Below are 21,546 nucleotides of genomic sequence, written 5' to 3'. Positions count from 1 at the left end.
ATCTATACGCCAGAGAGATATTTTCCAAATTTCATCCACAGTATTCCTGTTGTATATTCTGCATACATGTATGAGCTGATATAGGCCAAACAAATTGTGAAAATGCACGTTTACAAAATGCATGCATCACAAGATACGCTTCATTTTAGTATTAGTTGACAATACTACCAAATTTAGCAATGGGGCCACAGTTCACACGATTATTTAAGCAATTAATCATGTCCAAGTACGGAAACAGTCTGTTACAGGACAAGAATCACACATGTATGTTTTTAAAAACGACTGCCGACTATAGGTACGAACTATGGACGTGAGGGGATTAAGATTAAATCTAGACTCTTTCGTTGTCACCACGTCACCTGGGCCATTAGGCATGCCAGAAACAAACCAAAAGGAGGGGAAGAACTAAAAATAGCACAGTGCTGGGAAGATTCACAGTCTTCACTCTCGCTCGCACCCTCCACTCATGGCCACTACACACGCACGCTCGGCCGCTGATGACACGATGAGTGAGTATGCTAGCCGTCAGCTAGCCCGGCCACGGACTTACGGTGTGGTATTTTTGGAGAATATCTCTCGACTGATATGTTCTGGGCGTGGGTGTTGAGCGCCCGCTGAGAGGGGGAGACGAGCGCTCGTAGCCCTGCGGCCACCTGGTGGCAGCTATAGCATCAAGACTCCCGCTTCCTACCCGACTCTCCAGTTCTTCCGCTCTCTGCTCGGTGCTCTCCTTTTCTTCCTGTATTAACCTGCAACAAATTTGGGTCTCTTAGCGGGCACGGAGGAAAGGAGGGAAAGAAGGTGAAAATTCTTATCAGATAGTCAACACAGAGTCTTCTTAGGAGTCGGTGCAAGTGAATGTACCCGATCTCAAAACAAAGGTAAAAGGACAGTTTCAAATGGAAAATAAAAATGGCCACATGGAGATCATAAAGGCTTGTTTGTCTAATGTTAGTGTCATAAATTTAAATCAATACTGCTAATTCTAAACCTAATTCTAAACCACAATACCCACTGAGGTTTCTTAGAAGAAGAATCAGTGAGTGAGTTAGGGCTGTGTGGCACAGATGAGAACATATCAGTCAGTGAGGGAGACCTTAGCCAATTAGCCATCCCTGGATCCTGTCGCACATAAGGGAGACAACTCTGGAAGCTTCGTTGCAGAGCCTTAGACCACTACACCCTCTATACCCAAAGACGCAGCGCTGAGGACTGGGGACAAGGGGAGACAACTCACCTAATCTCATTGTTTATTGCATCGAGCTGTTCCTGTAGCATGAGGGCGAGGGTCTGTGCGTCCGTGTGTCCGGTAGGAGACAGCAGATCCACAGCTCCGAATATTGACTCGTTATCATCTGTTCCCTCGGTGTCCGACGTATCGAATGCGTGTTGAACGTTTGCCAACACGTGCGCTTGTTGTAACTTCTCCCATTCTTGTTCATTCAGCGTGTTAACCTGTTGGGATGCCATGCCAAAATATTGCATAAAATAGGTCTATATTCATGTGACTGAGCATATCTTATTAGAAATAGTCATATCTTTTCCTTGGAATCGGTTTTCAGCCTACAAACCCCTATCCATACCTTGGACTTGTCAATCAAACCTTTGTCAAGACTTGCATCAGTCATTGACCCTCACTGAAACTTTGACAGGTCTTGTACCCCCCATCACAACTTGGCCCACTACCCATAGTACCACCATGGACAGGCCCAACACCCCCATCATCACCTTAGACTGACCCCCTATCAATATCATCACCTTGGAGTGGCCCACAATCCCTATCACCACCTTGGACTGGCCCACCACCTCTTTCCCCACCTTGGACTGGCCTAACACCCCTCTCCCCACCTTGGACTGGTCCTCCAGGAGTGCCTGCTCCCGACCACGTTGTACTCTCCTCAACACGCTCTCCTCAACTCCAAGTCCCGTCCTGGAAAAGAACATAACAGAAATAACAATGATATTTATGAAAACAACATTAACTACATAAGTGTTTGCCCTACGCTTAACTGTGGGAATTTTATATTCATACTTTGATCTTTGATAATATAAAGTTACAAACAATGGCTGATGCAGGTATCAGATATTTACCACTTCGGTAAAACCACAAGTCTGAGAATGGGTCTGACAAACCTAGAAACATAGTCCGACCAAACTAGGATTCAAACCCAAAATGATAGTGCATTTTATGCCGCTTTTACCAATATTCCAGCAATATCACGGCAGGGAACACCAGAAATGGGCTTCACACATTGTACCCATGTGGGGAATCAAATCTGGGTCTTCGGCGTAATGAGCGAACACTTTAACCACTAGGCCACCCCATTGCCCCCGAAATGATAGTGTCTTGGGTGCATATAAAAGTGCCTTGGATGACTTGGCCACATGTCTTCCCTTAAATTAAACCCTGAACTTGAACTGGTAGGAGTTGGTATCTATGGAAGAGCTATATATTTATTTGAGCTACAGATAAATGTCCTACCTCATAATTTGTTCAATCTGGGCTCGGAGAATCTCCACCTCTTTCCGGTATCTCTGCAGGTCTTCATTGATTCGTTCCTGGAATAGACATGTGATAACAGTCATACCACACCGCCATTGTAACAATGTTAGTTTCAGTGTTTGTTTGTTGTTCAATATCGCACGAAGCAATATTCCAGCTACATGTGTACATGTGTAATCATCCAGACAATCCAGGATTGAGATCGGTCCAATGATTGACATCATGAGCAATAATCCACATTGTCAATGTTGCCTTATGAAATGCTTGGGAAAAGCGGTAACATGTGTTGTGCAAACACATAAAGGAATCTCTTTTTACATGAACAATAACTTGACCTTCCTTTACATATATGTAAATTTTAATCATACTGCATAGGGCATTGTAAGTAGTTGGTTGGTTGGTTGGTTGGTTGTGTAACACCGCACTCAGCAATATTCCAGCTATATGGCGGCGGTCTGTAAATAATCGAGTCTGAACCAGACAATCCAGTGATCAACAGCATGAGCATCAATCTACACAATTGGGATACGATGACATGTTGTCAACCAAGTCAGCGAGCCTGACCACCCGATCCCATCAGTTGCCTCTTACGACAAGCATGGGTTACTGAAGATCAATTCTAAACCCGGATCTTCACAGGACAGGTTGTAAGTAAAGATTGCACACACATGATTGATAAAAAGACATATACTTGACAAAGTCATCAAATAACTGTGACAACTTCTACCACAAACATAGGCTACTGGAACTGCACCTTTCCTTGAAGGCACAAGGGCACGCTATGGAGCAGGATCAAGGATCCTGATGAAGGAAAGGGACATAACTGCATGGCTTACCTTCTCCTGCTGTGTGTCATCGAGGAGTTTCCGAGTGCGGTCCAGCTCCTGAGTCAACTGGTTCTTCTCCTCAAGTGCCTGCATTCTCTCCTTGAGGTGAAGCTGCAGCCGCTCGTTGCTCTCCGATAACAGTTTGTCCACAGTCGCCGATAGCCGAGCATTATGTTCCTCATTCATCTTCTCACGTTGACGAGCCTGTCGACACATCAAGATAACACATAGCAGTGATGTCAACACCACAGAGGTCATCAAAATACTGGAATGACTTTGATATCAAAATCAATAAAATGTAGTGATTGAGTTCAGTTTTACGCCGCTTTATACCATATTCCAGCTATATCACGGCAGGGAACACCAGAAATGGGCTTTACACATTGTACCCAGATGGGGAATTGAACCCGGGTCTTCGCGTGACGAGCGAACGCTTTAACCACTAGGCTACCCCACCGCCCCACTAAAATGTATTTGTAGGAGGGACAAATAGCATCTTTCTGGATTCAACACAGGTAGAACAGTGTAAAAATACAGGAAACAAGGAAACAAAAGCCCCTCTCAAAAAACTAATAAAGGGGACTCCAAGATTCAAACACTACAGCAGAAACCTGCGGGAACAGAAGACCTCTCTTCATGTTTTTAAACTGAGGTCAATCAGGGCTCCAGATAAGGGCCGTATTGGCGTATGTATGGATATAAAATATGTACGATACGGTAGGAAATAATTTTAGAAAAGTAGCAGATACGCACCACAGCAATGGTGTACGGTGTTAGAATCATTTACAGACATATTTTTTTAAAAGTATTGTCTTTTTGTTTATTGACCTGTTTAACAAGAGTAGCAATGCTGTGGTGCATATATGAAACGAAACACAGGATTACTGATACTGATTGAATTCCATTCAGTACTCTAAATGTACCTTAAGGTTTTCCAGTACTCCTGTATTGAAAAAATAAGGAGTAAGTACTCCTGATGAAATTATCTGGAGCCCTGTCAATACAGGTGAAATTTAGTTTCTTATTGTCCTACCCGCTGTAGTTCAGAGTCCTTGTCCTGGAGATTGGACTCCAGCTGTTCAAGACGCTCTTGGACTGAACCATGCTGCTCCTCTGCCTGCAGCACAGTGAGTGAGTGAAACGTAGCACCAGGGTGAGTGAGGGTACACAACAAAGGATTAGGCTAACTGTACTTCACATATATACAAGTTCATGTAACAATCAGATTCATATATATTCAATGATCAGATCTCTATAATAACTGATTCATGTCAGATCTCTATAAACAATCAATCAGATCTCTATAATAACTGATAAGAGCTACATTCAACAATCAATCCATTAACAACAATTCAATCAGATCTCTCTAATCCTCCATTCAACAATCAACTGATCTCTATAATAAGAGCTCCATTCAACAATCAATCAGATCTATAATAACTGATAATAACTGATAACTGAGCTCCATTCAACAATCAATCAGATCTCTATAATAACTGATAAGAGCTCCATTCAACAACAGATCTCAATCAGACCTCCATTCAACAATCAATCAGATCTCTCTAACACAATGAACAGATCTCTATAATAACAGATCTCTCTAACACAACTGAACAGACCTCCATTCAACAATCAATCAGATTCTATAACAACTGATAAGAATCCATTCAACAATCAATCAGATCTCTATAACAACTGAACTCTCAACAACACAATCAATCTCAATCAATAACACAACTGAACAGACCTCCATTCAACAATCAATCAGATCTCTCTAACACAACTGAACAGACCTCCATTCAACAATCAATCAGATCTCTCTAACACAACTGAACAGACCTCCATTTAACAATCAATCAGATCTCTCTAACACAACTGAACAGACCTCCATTTAACAATCAATCAGATCTCAACAACTGAACAACTGAACAGACCTCCATTTAACAATCAATCAGATTTATGTAACACAATCGATCACACCTCCATTTAACACTTTATCAATACCATTTAACAATCAATCAAATCTCCAATTAGCAATCAACAGGACCTCCAGTTACTAGACCATCAGATCTTTCACCAATCTTCAATCAGACCTCAAGAAACTTAATCAATAACATGTAACGATCAGTGCAAGATTTGGGTTTTGAGCAATATAGCAATATTCCAACAAAGTACATTGTGTAAATGCTTGAACCACCTGGATACCCTCCATGTAACAATGGATTCTTCCTCTGAATGCAGTTTTGTTTAAAATAGTTTAAAAAACATACTGGTTCTTCTTTTCTATTTTCCAGCAAATCAAAATATTTAAAAAGCAAACATTTTCAGCCAACTAAATAAAACCTATCAATTCTCTTGTCAACAAAAGTGATCCTGAATGCTTGAAAACTTTGGGAGTCTGGATCAGAGGAAACTTCCATTTTGTGGATTTTCATTTATTTAATTTTCAAAACATTCAATCTCCACTCCAACTTTCCAACTTATGTTCCCACATAATCACCGACCTGTCATCGGCTCTCACTACGACAGACAGACAACACTGTCACAACACATTCACCTTTGTGGTTTATTAATACCAAAATAAATTGCATGAAAATTAATCTGATCGCATGTTGACGTATGTCACCAGGGCCGAGTTTCAGGGCATGTGACGCGCGGAAGACACTAATTAGTGCAACTGTTACACCAACCGTCCCACCGAGACAACTTTCAGGGCCAACATTATCAGCAGCATCTCTCTTCAAAGGCAGCCAATCAATACATGAGCTCATCTCATTGCAGCCTAATGCTACTTGCCTACAGACAACTTCCAAGTCTGTATGCGCACGACATCCTCCCTACTGACCTGAGTGGGATTGTGATTACGTAACACCAACCTCCCTTCAGTCATTAGTGCTTGTAAATAACGCACAGGTAGTGAGAAAAACTGGTATTGTTTAGCTTTCATTAGGAACATTGTTTTAAATTGTTTTCACCACAAATAATGAGTAAATAATTGAATCCCCCTCCTTTGACATACAGTGGGAATGTTGGATGATCATGGAAGGATAGTTGGACACATCGGGCTCTGACTAATTACGCCACCATTTCTTGTTGTTCTGTCAATAAGGTAACCCAGCCTACGTGACTCGACGCCGTTTACAGGTCCATCAAACTTTCTATTTGAAAAGAAAACGATAGTTGTGTTTGTTTTAGGCAATAATTTATCTTGCACTTGGCGAGCCATTAGGATCAGTCAGATAGTGAGTCAGTGATGGGGTGATACGATCTATATTGCAGGTGGTATCATCCATATTGGATGAGTCTGCAAAGTGTTATGGGGCTGGAGCAGGAAAACAAGTGGTCGATAGCGGAAAGCTGATAATTCCTGACACAGATCGGTTCAACAAGATGAGTGAGTGAGTGAGTTTAGTTTTACGCCGCACTCAGCAATATTCCAGCTATATGGCAGCGGTCTGTAAATAATCGAGTTTGGACCAGGCAATCCAGTGATCAACAGCATGAGCATCGATCTGTGCAATTGGGAACTGATGACATGTGTCAACCAAGCCAGCGAGCCTGACCACCCGATCCCGCTAGTCGCCTCTTACGACAAGCATGGGTTACTGAAGGTTTATTTTAACCCAGACCTTCAAGGGTCTCGACAAGACGATCAAAAAGCAACTACAGTTAACTACAGTTATAATGAGTGAGTGAGTTGGGTTTTACGCCCCTTTTAGCAATATTCCAGCAACATCACGGCTTAGAAATGGGCTTCACACATTGTACCCATATGGGGAATCAAACCTGGGCCTTCGGCGCGACAAGCGAACGCTTTAACCACGAGGCTACCCCCTCACCCCTACAGTTATGATGAACTGAGAGGGACCACTAATTCTAGGTCATTATGACCGAAGTTCATTATAACCATTTTGAAAATAATTGTAAGGAAGTGGCTGGGACCAGAAAAAAACCCCAGGTCGTCATATCCGTCAATTTCGCCATAAACACAGTTTACTGTACTTCCCATAATCAGACTTATGATAGACATAGTGCTATGAACTCCGTTATAAATGGTGTCCTGAAAGGTTACCCATACACTAATTATCCACACTCTGTGACTGTGACACTCATCTCAACACCTCCATACACAGGAAGTGATCACCCCTCTAGCAATCACCCATGCTCTACAAAAACTGTGACGTTCATCCCAATATGTCCATACACAGGAAGTGATCACCCCTCTAGCAATCACCCATGCTCTACAAAAAAAACTGTGACGTTCATCCCAATATGTCCATGCTCAGGAAGTGATCACCCCTCTAGCAATCACCCATGCTCTACAAAAAAAACTGTGACGTTCATCCCAATATGTCCATGCTCAGGAAGTGATCATTCCTGTAAAAACCATCCATACTCCACAACATGCCAAAAGTTGTTCCTCACCAAAAGTTGTTCCTCAAGTTGATCCAACAACCATCCACACTCTGTGATTCCTTAGACTGCTCCTCTAATAACCATGCTGCACCAACCCCACCAGCCTTTCCACAACCCAACACACCTGGTTCAGGGCAACCATCACACAACCCTCCACACATTGTGCCTGGCTCAGGGCAACCATCACACAACCCTCCACACATTGTGCCTGGCTCAGGGCAACCATCACACAACCCTCCACACATTGTGCCTGGCTCAGGGCAACCATCACACAACCCTCCACACATTGTGCCTGGCTCAGGGCAACCATCACACAACCCTCCACACATTGTGCCTGGCTCAGGGCAACCATCACACAACCCTCCACACATTGTGCCTGGCTCAGGGCAACCATCACACACACACATTGTGCCTGGCTCAGGGCAACCATCACACAACCCTCCACTCTGTACCTGGCTGAGGGCAACCATCACACAACAATGTACCTGGCTCAAGGCATCCATCCTTTGCTGTAGCTGGGCTTCTATCGTTGGCAACACCTCCACCTTTTTCATTGACTGATGAAGCTTCTGCTCTGCCATCTCATATTTCTCCTGGACAGAGCGTATCTTCTCCTCATTCTGTAAACAGAGACAGGCCAATATTACACAGCACAAACTGATGGTTACAGATGGCATGGATCAGGCTGGATGGCATGGATGAGAGGGTCCACTGTCTGTGGGGTTGACAGTATCGATGAGAGGGTCCAATGTCTGTGGGCAGACCAGCATGGACAAGAGGGTCCACTGTCTGAAGGGAGACCAGCATGGACTGGGAGGGACCATAGACTGTGGGCAGACCAGCGTGGGCAAGAGGGACCACAGACTGTGGGCAGACCAGCATGGACAAGAGGGACCACAGACTGTGGGCAGACCAGCATGGACTAAGAGGGACCACAGACTGTGGGCAGACCAGCGTGGACAAGAGGGACCACAGACTGTGGGCAGACCAGCATGGACAAGACAAGACCACAGACTGTGGGCAGACCAGCATGGACAAGAGGGACCACAGACTGTGGGCAGACCAGCTGTGGGCAGATCAGCGTGGACAAGAGGGACCACAGACTGTGGGCAGACCAGCATGGACAAGAGGGACCACAGACTGTGGGCAGACCAGCATGGACAAAGAGGGACCACAGACTGTGGGCAGACCAGACTGTGGCATGGACCAGCAGACTGTGGGCAGACCAGCATGGACAAAGAGGGACCACAGACTGTGGGCAGACCTTTATGGATCAAGAGGGACCACAGACTGTGGGAAGACCAGCATGGACTAAGAGGGACCACAGACTGTGGGCAGACCAGCATGGATCAGAGGGACCACAGACTGTGGGCAGACCTTTATGGATCAGAGGGACCACAGACTGTGGGAAGACCTTTATGGATCAGAGGGACCACAGACTGTGGGCAGACCAGCGTGGACAAGAGGGACCACAGACTGTGGGCAGACCTTTATGGATCAGAGGGACCACAGACTGTGGGAAGACCTTTATGGATCAGAGGGACCACAGACTGTGGGCAGACCTTTATGGATCAGAGGGACCACAGACTGTGGGCAGACCTTTATGGATCAGAGGGACCACAGACTGTGGGAAGACCTTTATGGATCAGAGGGACCATGGACTGTGGGAAGACCAGTATGGACAAGAGGGACCACTGTTTGAGGGCAGGCCGGTATAGAATTTGAGGGACCACTCACAGATGGGAGACCAACAACACTTACAGTTTTCAGCTGCGACTCCTTCATGGCCAACTCTGACTCCAGCTTGTCGTTGAGGTCATGCAATGATGTTGACTCTCGCTGGGCGTTGAGGTACCGCTTCTCTAAAGTCGCTATCCTCTCTTCTTGGTCCTCCTTCTGGGCCTGAGACTACAAAACAGCCATGTTACTACCGCATGTTCATTCATCAATCACATAAAAATTACTGAATCCTGTAAGTCGAGAAAATAACCAACAAGCAACAAAGAATTAAGACCAAGGCAGACGGATGTAAACTTGAGACGTCAGAGTATTGTTCCCCACAGTGAAATGACCGATCAGCATTGACCCTAACAATCCTCCCTCTAGCTCACCTCTCGAAGATCCCTCTGCAGCTTGACCACCTGTTCCTGAGCTTTGACGAAATCTTTCTGGTTTGTGGTGAAGCTCTCGTCCAGTTCCGTGCACTTGTTGGTCAGCTCCAGCATCTTCGTCCGAGCAGATGTCAACTCACTGTTCTGCTTCTCAACTGTTTCCTGGAGCTCGATGACGCGGTTAATTTCCGAATCTGGGTCAATTGACCCATTGGACAATCGCTGAAAGTAGGCATTCTAGGGCTTTGAATAAGACATAGAAACAAACACAAATAATTACACTCCTTTGGACATCAACTTCCTTAAATGGTAATTCCATAATTTGTTAAATATATTATTGTGGCACATCAATTTTTTACATACATCATTCTGCCTGCTGAACTAAAGTTTTTCACATCTTAGTCATTACTGTTGTACCATTACAGACTGTACGTAACCACATGATCACAAACCAAAGATCGATAGCAAGAGCATGAACCAATCTTGTCCAATAAGACCCTGTGTGTGTTAAGTTGGAGAGGGTCTTCAATATCACCTATCAAAGTATGATTTACCTAAAAAAGGTAATTTTATCATAAAGCATATTGTAACAATTCCCAGAATTCCACCTACTTTTGGATGTGCCTCTTTTTGATTTTCTTCCTGTGAAGAGTCAGCAGATGATACCTTCCTCAGTTTGTCCCCATCTTCCGTACTGCCACTGGAATGGCGGGACTTGGTCTGCTGTTCACGCAGAGTAAACAACTGCAAAAACACAAAAACATTTCAGTGAAGTGAGGTGAGTGAAATGGGGTTTAATGTCGCACTTAAGAATATTTCACTCATATGACGTCGTGCATGTGTGGCTTCTTGTACTAGTACAGACTTAAGCTGGTTTTATAGTTCTAGCTCACTGAGATCTATGCCGCAGTTAAGCATGAATACCCCACTCAGACACATTATACCGACTCCGAGCCGACCCGTCCTTGTTTTACCCATTAATGCTGAGCACCAGGCAGAGAACAAGTACCATATTTTTACGTATTTTGGTCTGACACGGCCGGGGTTAAAACCGGGCAGACCCTCTACCCACTACATCATGTAGGCGGTACATTTCAGTGAGTGAGTGAGTGAGTGAGTGAGGTTTAGCTATGCCATAACACTGTTTCCCTTAGAAGGGTGTGGTCTGACAACCTAGAAACATCAGCAACGTGACACAGGAATTTGTCTCCATAATCAAACGAAAATGGTCAAACTACAAATTCCAGGCCTGTTTCAACCATTTCCCATTCTGCAGTGTATTACATTTACTCATGCGGTAACGATTAGGTGATTAGGATACATATCATGAATACTGGCTAACACATACAATAACAAGTCAGCAGGTGATGTATTATTCAATATGATGTTTTCACCATGTTGACATTGTTTATTTCTCACAACAATGACCAGCAAACACATTATAAACAAATTAAATATATACGACTGCTTGCCATTATCCTGCGTGGTTGGATATATTCCATGATGCATGTCATTTTGAATAAAACCCCAAACAAATCAAAGTGAAAACACTCCTTTTTAAATAATTAATGACTATACGATCCTGGTGATTGCAAATTGAAATTCATGAAGGGATACGGTTCGATTCACTGAATACACTAGTGAATTGTAACTGGCCTAACACTTACATTGTATTTTGACAAAGATCCTACTGGACCCATTTGCTACCATAACTTATAAATCAGGAATGATTCGAACAGCATTATGCTGAAATGCTAAACCAATTAAAACAGTTCCATGAGACTGAGAAATTCTGTTTTAAGTTAAGTGAGTGAGTGAGTAAGTTTAGTTTTACGCCGCACTCAGCAATATTCCAGCTATATGGCGACAGTCTGTAAATAATCGAGTCTGGACCAGAAAATCCAGTGATCAACAGCATGAGCATCGATCTGCTCAATTGGGAACCGATGACGTGTCAACCAAGCCAGCAAGCCTGACCACCCGATCCCATTAGTCGCCTCTTACGACAAGCATGGGTTACTGAAGGTTCATTCTAACCCAGACCTTCACTGGTCGTTTTAAGTTAAGACAGTACTGACGAAGATGACAACACTTCTTCAGTTAAAAAATGATGGATGACAAATCTAAGGTATTACTCATAAAATATATTACACTTCAAACTTGGGGCTGTATTTCAAAGATACTTGCAGCATTTTTTCCTCACTGCTTATGCGATTAATTAATAATATTAGCTTTTTCCCCGTAAAATCCAATCCATTACGTTGCATTTTACAACCGCATTAGATTTCAAGGGAACCTACTCTGAGCTGGACTCCCACAGAGCGAGTGAGTAACTTTTTATGGCACTGTAGGCAATATTCAAGCAATATCTGGGGGGATTCTGGTAGTTTTTAACAATTATTGTGTCAAATTTGGAAAAAATATCCAACATACATAACCTTCCACAATAAAATCATCTGAACTAATCAAAATTTCAACAAAATTTCCATACTGTTGACTTTGTAAATGTTTAAACAGATCGACTACTTGTTTCACAATCCATTAGGGCTAGCTGGGCATCACATAGGAAAGAAATATGAAGACGTTATGAAGTATTTTGTTCAAAATGGAGATTAGGTTCGACAGTTTTTTACCCTTTGCCTCTAACATGCAGCTTCAGATCTGTCCATTACGAGAGGTTGAAAATAGCAAACAAGAATATCTTGGCATCAAATAACATGTCATTAGAACATCATCTCAGAGATGACTAACATCTGCTTTGCTATCAAGCCTGATCAGAAATGAAATTCTTTGGTACATTTATGCCTAAAAGCCTCTGGAAAATTCAAAATTCAATATTCTTTTATAATCTAGTCATTAAAGCGAAAACCAGTAACTCGAAGGTCGGTCTTTGCATAGTCTCACAGGCCTCCCTACAGATAAATGGAGATGGCATTCCCTGACCTAATGTCAAGTGCTCGTTAATTTTCATTGTAATAAACATCATGTTGTCAATATGTCAGAGAGGAGAATCCTTCTCCCGAGCCAATAAAACACAACTCAAATCTAAATGAAACCACAGCTTGCTCTCTGACGATATTCTTGTTTAGCCACCTGTAAAATTAGTTCAATTTGCCCTCATTTAAAAAAACACATCAAAGAAGCTGTAGAAATGCATGTCTAATACAGTTCATCAACCACGGCTGCGGAGGTGAGGTTGTGTTTGATGATCGGAGTCCAAAGATCAAGGATTTCGAGATCTGGATTTCATGAATATGACGTGGACGTGGTTATGTTATCTGGGCTGCTTGACCATTATGTAGCGGCCTATCAATCACCATCGGATCTCGCTGTTTTTACAAGCTATTATCGCTAATGAGACGCCAACACTTCCAACGTGGCAGTGGCTATCTTGTATGCTTCCCCGCGCAAACACTGCTTTCCGATATGAAGTCAAACGAGACAAATGATCGCACACATGGAATTCTACACCCTTTTGTTTGAGCAGACAGTTTCATAAAACGTCCATTTCCCTCACGGCTGCATGCTACAGATTTGTCACAAAAGCCAAAACGTCCTCCCTGCATGGGCCAGCTATTTCCATGGATTTGATGGAATAAGACTCATTTTAGACAGAGAAGCAAATATGGTCATTCCTTTTTTACCCCAAGGCGTAAGCGATTCCTGGTCAGAATTTACACATTTTGGCGGTTTGTTTGAAGAGGGCAGTCGTTACTTGATCAGTATTACGATGAGTGAATGATGTTATTTGATCTTGTCATTGGAATGCATAATGCCATCCATATTGTAGGCGGCCATGTTCTTTCTCCCTGGTCAAAATAACTGGCAAGATGGATAAGTGTGACTGTCGTGTCAGAAAGACACTGATGATGGGGGGTATTTAGCAAATTTTCTTTGAATTTGTCACTTATATCAGAATACAGGCTCAAGACTAGTTAATTAAGGTGAGGGACCGTTCATAATTTATGGCTAGGGGGGTGATGATCATTTTAGGGGTGGGGTGGTGTTACCCATTTTGTTCTGGGGAGGTAGGGGGTCATCAATTTTGTACACCTGTACAAGGGGGGGGTCAGCAATTCTGTACATAAATATTATTAAAAATTACGCTTAACAAGCATTATCACTAAGGTGACATAATCCCCCGACGCAAATTATCAATCAAACTTATAAAGTAATGAAAGTTTAAGTTAAATGTCAACAAAAACATGACCAGTCCACCTCTCTTGATATCTTGGTCTTTAAGTGTTCAAACACACACATATTTTCAAGACTGACTTTGACCTTGACATGAATGTCATAGTGTATGAAATATGCAAAAATAGTACTAAAGATATTGCTTATTGAAAAACATTCAAGGGAAGTCTTGAAAATCTATGAAGAAAATCCAGTGAACTGTTCTTGAAATATCTTGCTGACAATTCAGGTTAACATGCTGAAATCTTCGATTGGGCCCTGCGCCTTCCCTGGATGAAGCTTGGTGTCAAATATGAAGAAACTCCAGTGAATGGTTCTTGAGGTATCTCGCTGACAAGCATAACCTGCAGGTTAATATGCTGAAATCTTCAAAGTGTCTCTGTGACCTTGAAAATTAAGTGAAGGTCACCAAAATTGACTGGGCCCTGCACCTTCTCTAGATAAAGCTTGGTTTCAAATATGAAGACAATCCAGTGAACGGATCTTGAGATAGCTTAACATGCAGGTTTACATGCTGAAATCTTCAAAGTGTTGCCATGACCTTGAAAATTATGTGAAGGTCACCAAAATCGACTGGGCCCTGCACCTTCCCTAGATAAAGCTTTGTAATGAATATGAAGAAAATCCAGTGAATGGTTCTTGAGATAGCTTAACATCCAGGTAAAACGTTAAAGTCCCCTTGTGACCTTGAAATGAAGGTCAAGGTCACCAAACCTGACTTGGGCCTTTCTTATACTGTGATTAACCTAGGTACCAAATATGAAAAGAATCTAGTGAACGGTTCTTAAGATATTCCAATGCGTACATACGGACGTACGGACATAGACTAAAACTATATCCCCTGGTTTGCGCTAAACCCCACGACACTGTATTGTGACTCTGAACCATCTAGTCCTTGTTTTCTCTTAATACCAAAGGGGTGGTTGGGTGGCCTAACGGGTTCGATTCCCACATGGGTACAATGTGTGAAGCCCATTTCTGGTGTCCCTCGCCGTGATATTGCTGGAATATTGCTAGAAGCAGCGTAAAACCTTACTTACTCACTCAAACCATGAACAGTTTGGTCTGTTGGCAGACATGTCCACTAGACCATGGAGGTGGTTAGTTAACAGAAAACGAATTGGTTTATTGGGGTTGTGTGAAATTGGTTGTGCATGGACATGGATTTGTGTCCAACAATTTCTAGGGCCCTTGAATCGCTCAAAAACCCAAGTATGGAGAGAATAAAAAACATTTTCAGGATGGTCTAACATTACACCATTTCATCCCTCTACACAAAAAAAACATTCACTGCAAAAATATAGATAAAAATACTTTTAAAAAAGAATTCGGAAAAACTTTCGTCAACAAAATTCTTCTCAGAAGTTCCACCAAGCATATTCCCTAAATCAGCCTGTAAATCAGTTTGCATCACTTAAATATCTTGACAGAATGAGTTTTAAACTCCAGAATACTTCCATCAACCCATCTTAATCATACTGCTTCAAAAAGAATAAAGATCAATTTCTTTCAATTTCATCCCACCCTCTTACAGATTACCAATCAATCTGAGGCAAGATTCATTTTGTCGTCCTTGGAATACATCTCAGCAGCTAAACAACACTAGGGCGAGAAAAACAAATCCTGGATTTTTTTTAACCCTCCAGACATCCAAAATGTTTGTGATGAAATAGTTCCATGTCTGGTGTTTTTTTTAAGACAGGATATCAGGTTGTAATAAGCACCAGTACTTGGAGGTTTGGAGACACGGTGATGTGTATGTACAGCTGAGGGACAGCAGAGGAAAGGAGACCAGGAGAGAAGAGAGCAGAAAAGAGATTAAAACAGACAAGGAGAGATGAGAAGAAAAGAGCAGGGAAGAGGAGAGATGAGAAGAGAACGGAAGAGAAGGGTTGAAAAGAAAAGGGAAGAAAATGGAAAAGGAATAAGAACAGAAAAGGGAAGAGATGGAAAGAAGAAAGCAGGGAAGAGAAGAGATGAGAAGAAAAGAGAACGAAAGAAGAGGAGAGAAGAAAGGAAAATGGAAGAGATGGGATAGGAACAAAAGAAAAAGGAAGAGATGAGAAGAAAGCAGGGAAGAGAAGGGATGAGAAGAAAAGACAAGGGAAGAGAAGTAATGAGAAGAAAAGAGAAGGGAAAGGAAGAGATGAGATGAAAAGAGCAGAGAAGGGAAGGGATCAAGCAGTACCGCAACGTCATTCACTTGTCTTGTTCGTTTGCCGTGTAATGTGCCACGTGGAAATATCCCAGCAACATGTCAGTAGCCTGTAATTACCTGCGCCTGGACCAGACATTCGAGTCATGGACATTGTGAGCAATGATCTGCACGATCAGGGTGTGATAACATACACACACATCACTGAGTCTGACCACCCAATCCAGTTGGTCAACTGATCAGCTCAGGTTGCTGTTGACAAACAATTATTTTAACCTGGAATCACTGGGAGATCACTGATCTTAAATGAGTTGGAATTAAAAGCCAGTATTTCAGCTAGATCTCAGTGTGTCGGCTTGACGTGTAAGCCCTAAGTGATGCAGGTATTTCATGTTTTGTACCATTGGTGAAACTAATATCAGCAATTATCAGTGAGTCTGGATGGTTAGTTGGTGGTTTTACGCCACACTCAGCAATATTCCAGCTATATGGCGGTGGTCTGTAAATAATTGAGTCTGGATCAGACAATCCAGTGATCAACAGCATGAGCATCAATCTATGCAATTGGGATACGGTGACATGTGTTTACCAAGTCAGCGAGTCTGACCACCCAATCCCGTTAGTCGTCTCTTACGACAAGCATGGGCTGCTGAACACCAATTCTAACCCGGATCATCATGGGTCAATGAGTCTGGAATATTTTAACGATTTCTTACAAATATGGTTATTTTACACAAAAAAAACAACAAAAAAATGTTCAGAATGTGTTGCTGATTCTGCAGACCTCCATCTTCTTTTTAGCTACATATTATGACCATAATGTCCCCTTCTTATCCATATGAAGCAATATTTTCCTTTCGACCCTATACCAACGCTCATTAGAGGCAGTGGGGAAACTAAGTCAGGTTAAAGCATTCGCTTATCATGATGAAGACCAATGTTCGATTCCCCACATAGGTATTTCTGCCCATTTCTGGTGTCCCCGCTATGATATTGCTGGAATATTGATAAAGGAGGCGTTGAACCATACTCACTAACTATAATTTACCTTTCTTACCTACATAACCATAATTTACCTGCCTTACCTACACCCTACACTAACTTAAGTAAGTGTGAATGATAAAGAACCATAACTCCCTACTCCAGTGAACACACCACCGATCTCATGAATATTTCCACCCTGATCATATGTTCAATAATGCAAGGCACTAACGTTGTATAATCACTACTTAAGCAAATCCCTGTTTGTGGTTGCAACTGATAATCTCCTGAGACATCCAATTAATCACATGACTCAAACCGCCAGTATATTTTTTAATTCAGTTCCAGACAGTCACCTCAAGCCGACCCAAATCCAGGTCGTGATGACCTGATGCATAATTTCTTGTAATAATTTTTAATGTATACTTGATGCAATAAATGTTTGAAATCAATCAGGTAACAATGCCTGGATCGACTTGAAGCTATTTCAGTCCCACCGATCTAATGCCTGTCTAACATGCTACCTCAAAGTGCTCCCTTCAGTACTGTTTGTTCGAAAACCATGTGAGTCAACTTCGTATGGATTTATCAAAGCAAAGATATACAAGATATTGAGCCGAAGTTTCACCTGCTTGAGAATCTTATTCCGCAGACCCCACATTACAATACAATACCATTTAATAGAGTGGCATGAGCAGGAACCCAGGAAAAAGATCACAACTCATGAAATGCCATTTAACTTAGGTACGGAAAAGCTTAAGAGGCTGTGGAATAGGGACAATATGAGTTTTATTACACGTCTCTCATTTGGAGTAAATGCTCTTATTTGTGCAAAGTGAATCAAATAAACCTATCAACACCCTAACAAAACCATAATGAGATACATAAACTATTCCTTAATGTTACCAGAGATATATTTTACAAAATCAGATTCAGGTTTTAACATTTATATGTCTACTACACCATTACAGGGGCAATGGGGTAGCCTCGTGGTTAAAGCGTTTTCGCTAGTCACGCTGAAGACCTGGGTTTGATTCCCTACATGGGTACAATGTGTGAAGCCCATTTCTGGTGTCCCCCGCTGAAATATTGCTGAAAGCGATGTAAAACTAAACTCACTCACACCATTACATCAAACATATTTTCCTTAATTGTAGGGGCGGTAGGGTAGCCTAATGATTAAAGTGTTCACCGAAGATCCGGGTTCGATTCCCCACATCGGTACAATGTGTGAAGCCCATTTCTGGTGTCCACCATTGTGATATTGCTGGAATATTGCTAGACTAACAACTAGTCTCTGACATGAACATATTTTACAGAAAAAAGGCTCATAGTTAAAAAGAAACAAAATATAATAAACAGGAGCCCTGACACTTTCATCATTCCTGAAGCTGTGGAAATCTAGACTTGCCACATTTTCTAGACTTGCGTGGGATTTCTTGGATATATTTGCTTCAGGGTCTGTATGACAACACTACAATATTGCTGAAGCATCGAAAAAGTAAATTCACTCACTTAATTGTAGGTATCTTTCATTAGTGAAACAATGAGCAACAATTTGGGTAGGCACAGATCCAAATCGTTATATTAAAACACACAAAGTTATTCATACTTGCAGAACTCTCTCATAAGAATCTGCATGACATTACTTACTGATTTATCCCATTTAATTAGTAAGCCATCATTTAAACTTTCCACAAATGAAAGCATGACATCGTAAATTTATATCCCATAATATTCAAATGGACTTATTAAACGGCGGATCCCATAGAACTTGTTCACTGTCCTGTGACTATAAGTAATTTCATTTTCAAATTTGTTCCTTATCCCATGAATATTGGATGTAGGGCAGACATAAAGATGAGCGCAGCTTCAGCAGCCGAGGCTGTTTACTATCGTCTATAAACGCAGAATCACTCATCAATTTTTAACCGTCTCAATTGATTGGCTGAATCAACATAGTTAATCGCGTTGGATATAGATCCATATTATCAATAACATTAAATACTGTCACTCAATACAGGTAGTTAGTTTGTGTTTTGAAACAAACGCTATTGATGGATGGTAATTGGTGACCATGGCTTCGATTTTATTGCAGTCTGAATGTTGTCAAATTTAGAATATGTGACCTTTGAGATAGATTTGGTCATAGATTTGCACTTCTTTGACCAGGCTTACATCAGGTCTGCCATTATTAATTTAAATGCTTCACAAATCTTGATAGGGTTAGTCTTATTAATCTGTCATAAATTTATACTGACAGCACTCCTTGTGGAGGTTCTGGGTTAGAGTGAGTGAGAGAGTATGGTTTTACGCCGCTTTAAGCAATATTCCAGCAATATAATAGCAGGGAACACCAGAAATAGGCTTCTCACATTGTATCCATGTGGGGAATCAAACCTGTTTCTTCAGCATGACGAGCAAATTCTTTTCTTTTTTTTAATTTCTTTTAATTTTAATAGTTGCATTTGTACACAGTTGCACATGTATATAGTTGTCTATATAAACAACAGGTGACAAGATGACCAGAACTTAGTCAATTGGTTAAGATGTCCGTACATTGTTGCTGTGTATTTCATAAAGAAATAAAAGCACGTGAGTTCTTCCTGGATCATTTCAAAATTCGCGTTGACGAGCAAATACTTTAACCACTAGGTTACCCCACCACCCTTCTCCATTAGAATTGGTCCTATGAGGCAACCAATGATGGTCTAAGTTGTGACTTAATGGATTGAGGACATGCTCTGTCAACACATAACTGTCATATAACTGGAATATTGCAGAGTTTAAAAAAGCCTCAACAACCCAACCAAACAAATCTGCATAGTAGATAAAGAATAGTCAAGATATTACATTTGAGTGGATAAGTGACTTACTGAGCAATTATGTTTCATGTCACAATTTGTAATACTCCGATCACGTCATGGAAGCATGCAAAGATACAAAATTCAGCCGAGTATAGCAGTGGTTGATAGCATGAGCAACACTCCAGTGAGTGAGTGTAGTTTTACGCCGCTTTTAGCAATATTCCAGCAATATCACGGCGGGGGACACCAGAAATGGGCTTCACACATTGTACCCATGTGGGGAATTGAACCCAGGTCTTCGGCGTGACGAGCGAACGCTTTAACCACTAGGCTACCCCACCGCCCCTGACATGCTGTGAATTGGGGAAGTGGGGTAGGCTAGTGGCTGAAGTGTCGTTTCCCCACATGGGCACAATGTGTGAAGCCCATTTCTGGTGTCCCCCCGCTGTGATATTGCTGGAATATTGCTAAAAGCGGCGTAAAACTAAAACTCAGATGTTGTGAATTAAGTGACATTCTGAAACCACCAAATACACATTTTCGTCAACTTATACCCCTTATTTGATCCTGAATCTCCAAAAATGGTATATAACTCTCACTAACATGTCCCATCAAAAGATCTGAATGGCTATGTGGAGATCCATGCTGATTTGAGCAATATTAAGTCAGGACACTGGACCTGAGACCTCAACCTAACAATCTACATTAATATTGGCTTAAGGATTAGAGCCAAGCAGTAAATCCCTCGCCCTCGGCTGTTTCAACGCTGGTGCTGCTAGTATATGTAGCACGGCTCAAAACTTTTTATGTCAAAGTTAAATGTCACCTGGAATTGTACGTGCCTTCTGATCTTTAGGCAGCCCTTGATTACCCGATTCAGGTCGAAGGGGCAATGTTTGATGGGTAATGAGTTTAGCGGACCACCTGGTTTGAGCAACAAGGGGGATCTTTGTGACGAATCCAGAGTTGGGGAGAGTGGTAGGCTGCCATACCTTGACGCAGACATGCTATTTTTTGGTTTGATTGATCAGCGATCGGCAGAGAATTACTAAAGACTTTCTTGTCTTCTCTATTTGTGGATCATAAAATATTGAAAGCTTTAATTCAAAATGAAAGAAATAAACTACGTCTATAATGAATACATGGGGGTGGATGAAAGCTGGCTGATGGCTGTCTGATATTTAACATGCCGTTTTGTTTCATGCATTGTGAAGCATGATACAGATAAGACTATCATGGTCACGGGGGAGGGTTGTGTGTGAGTTGGAAGACACTGGTTGCATGATGACTTGGATAGTGAACCACCAACAGCAGAGATGACATGGATGGTGAACCACCAACATGGAGATGACATGGATGGTGAACCACCAACAGCAGAGATGACATGGATGGTGACCCACCAACAGCAGAAATGACATGGATGGTGAACCAACATAGATGGTGAACCACCAACAGCAGAGATGACATGGATGGTGAACCACCAACAGCAGAGATGACATGGATGGTGAACCACCAACAGCAGAGATGACATAGATGGTGAACCACCAACAGC

General features: G+C 42.0%; 1 protein-coding gene across 1 annotated transcript in view; it reads right to left on the bottom strand.

The window, feature by feature from the left end:
• Window positions 1-21,546, bottom strand: part of LOC124281769 (liprin-alpha-1-like) — a 138,377-nt gene that overhangs the window by 29,803 nt on the left and 87,028 nt on the right. The window contains 10 exon segments of the mRNA XM_046717743.1: window positions 551-749; window positions 1,238-1,455; window positions 1,849-1,930; window positions 2,483-2,559; window positions 3,340-3,534; window positions 4,364-4,447; window positions 8,232-8,366; window positions 9,508-9,654; window positions 9,858-10,079; window positions 10,470-10,601. Of these exon segments, the coding sequence (XP_046573699.1) occupies window positions 551-749; window positions 1,238-1,455; window positions 1,849-1,930; window positions 2,483-2,559; window positions 3,340-3,534; window positions 4,364-4,447; window positions 8,232-8,366; window positions 9,508-9,654; window positions 9,858-10,079; window positions 10,470-10,601 (1,491 nt within the window).

Source organism: Haliotis rubra, unplaced genomic scaffold (assembly GCF_003918875.1).
Source record: "Haliotis rubra isolate DU_JTF1 unplaced genomic scaffold, ASM391887v1 Scf29, whole genome shotgun sequence".
NCBI lineage: Eukaryota > Metazoa > Mollusca > Gastropoda > Lepetellida > Haliotidae > Haliotis > Haliotis rubra.
The sequence above is the reverse complement of the archived record's forward strand: the minus strand, read 5'-3'. Positions and strand labels throughout refer to the sequence as shown.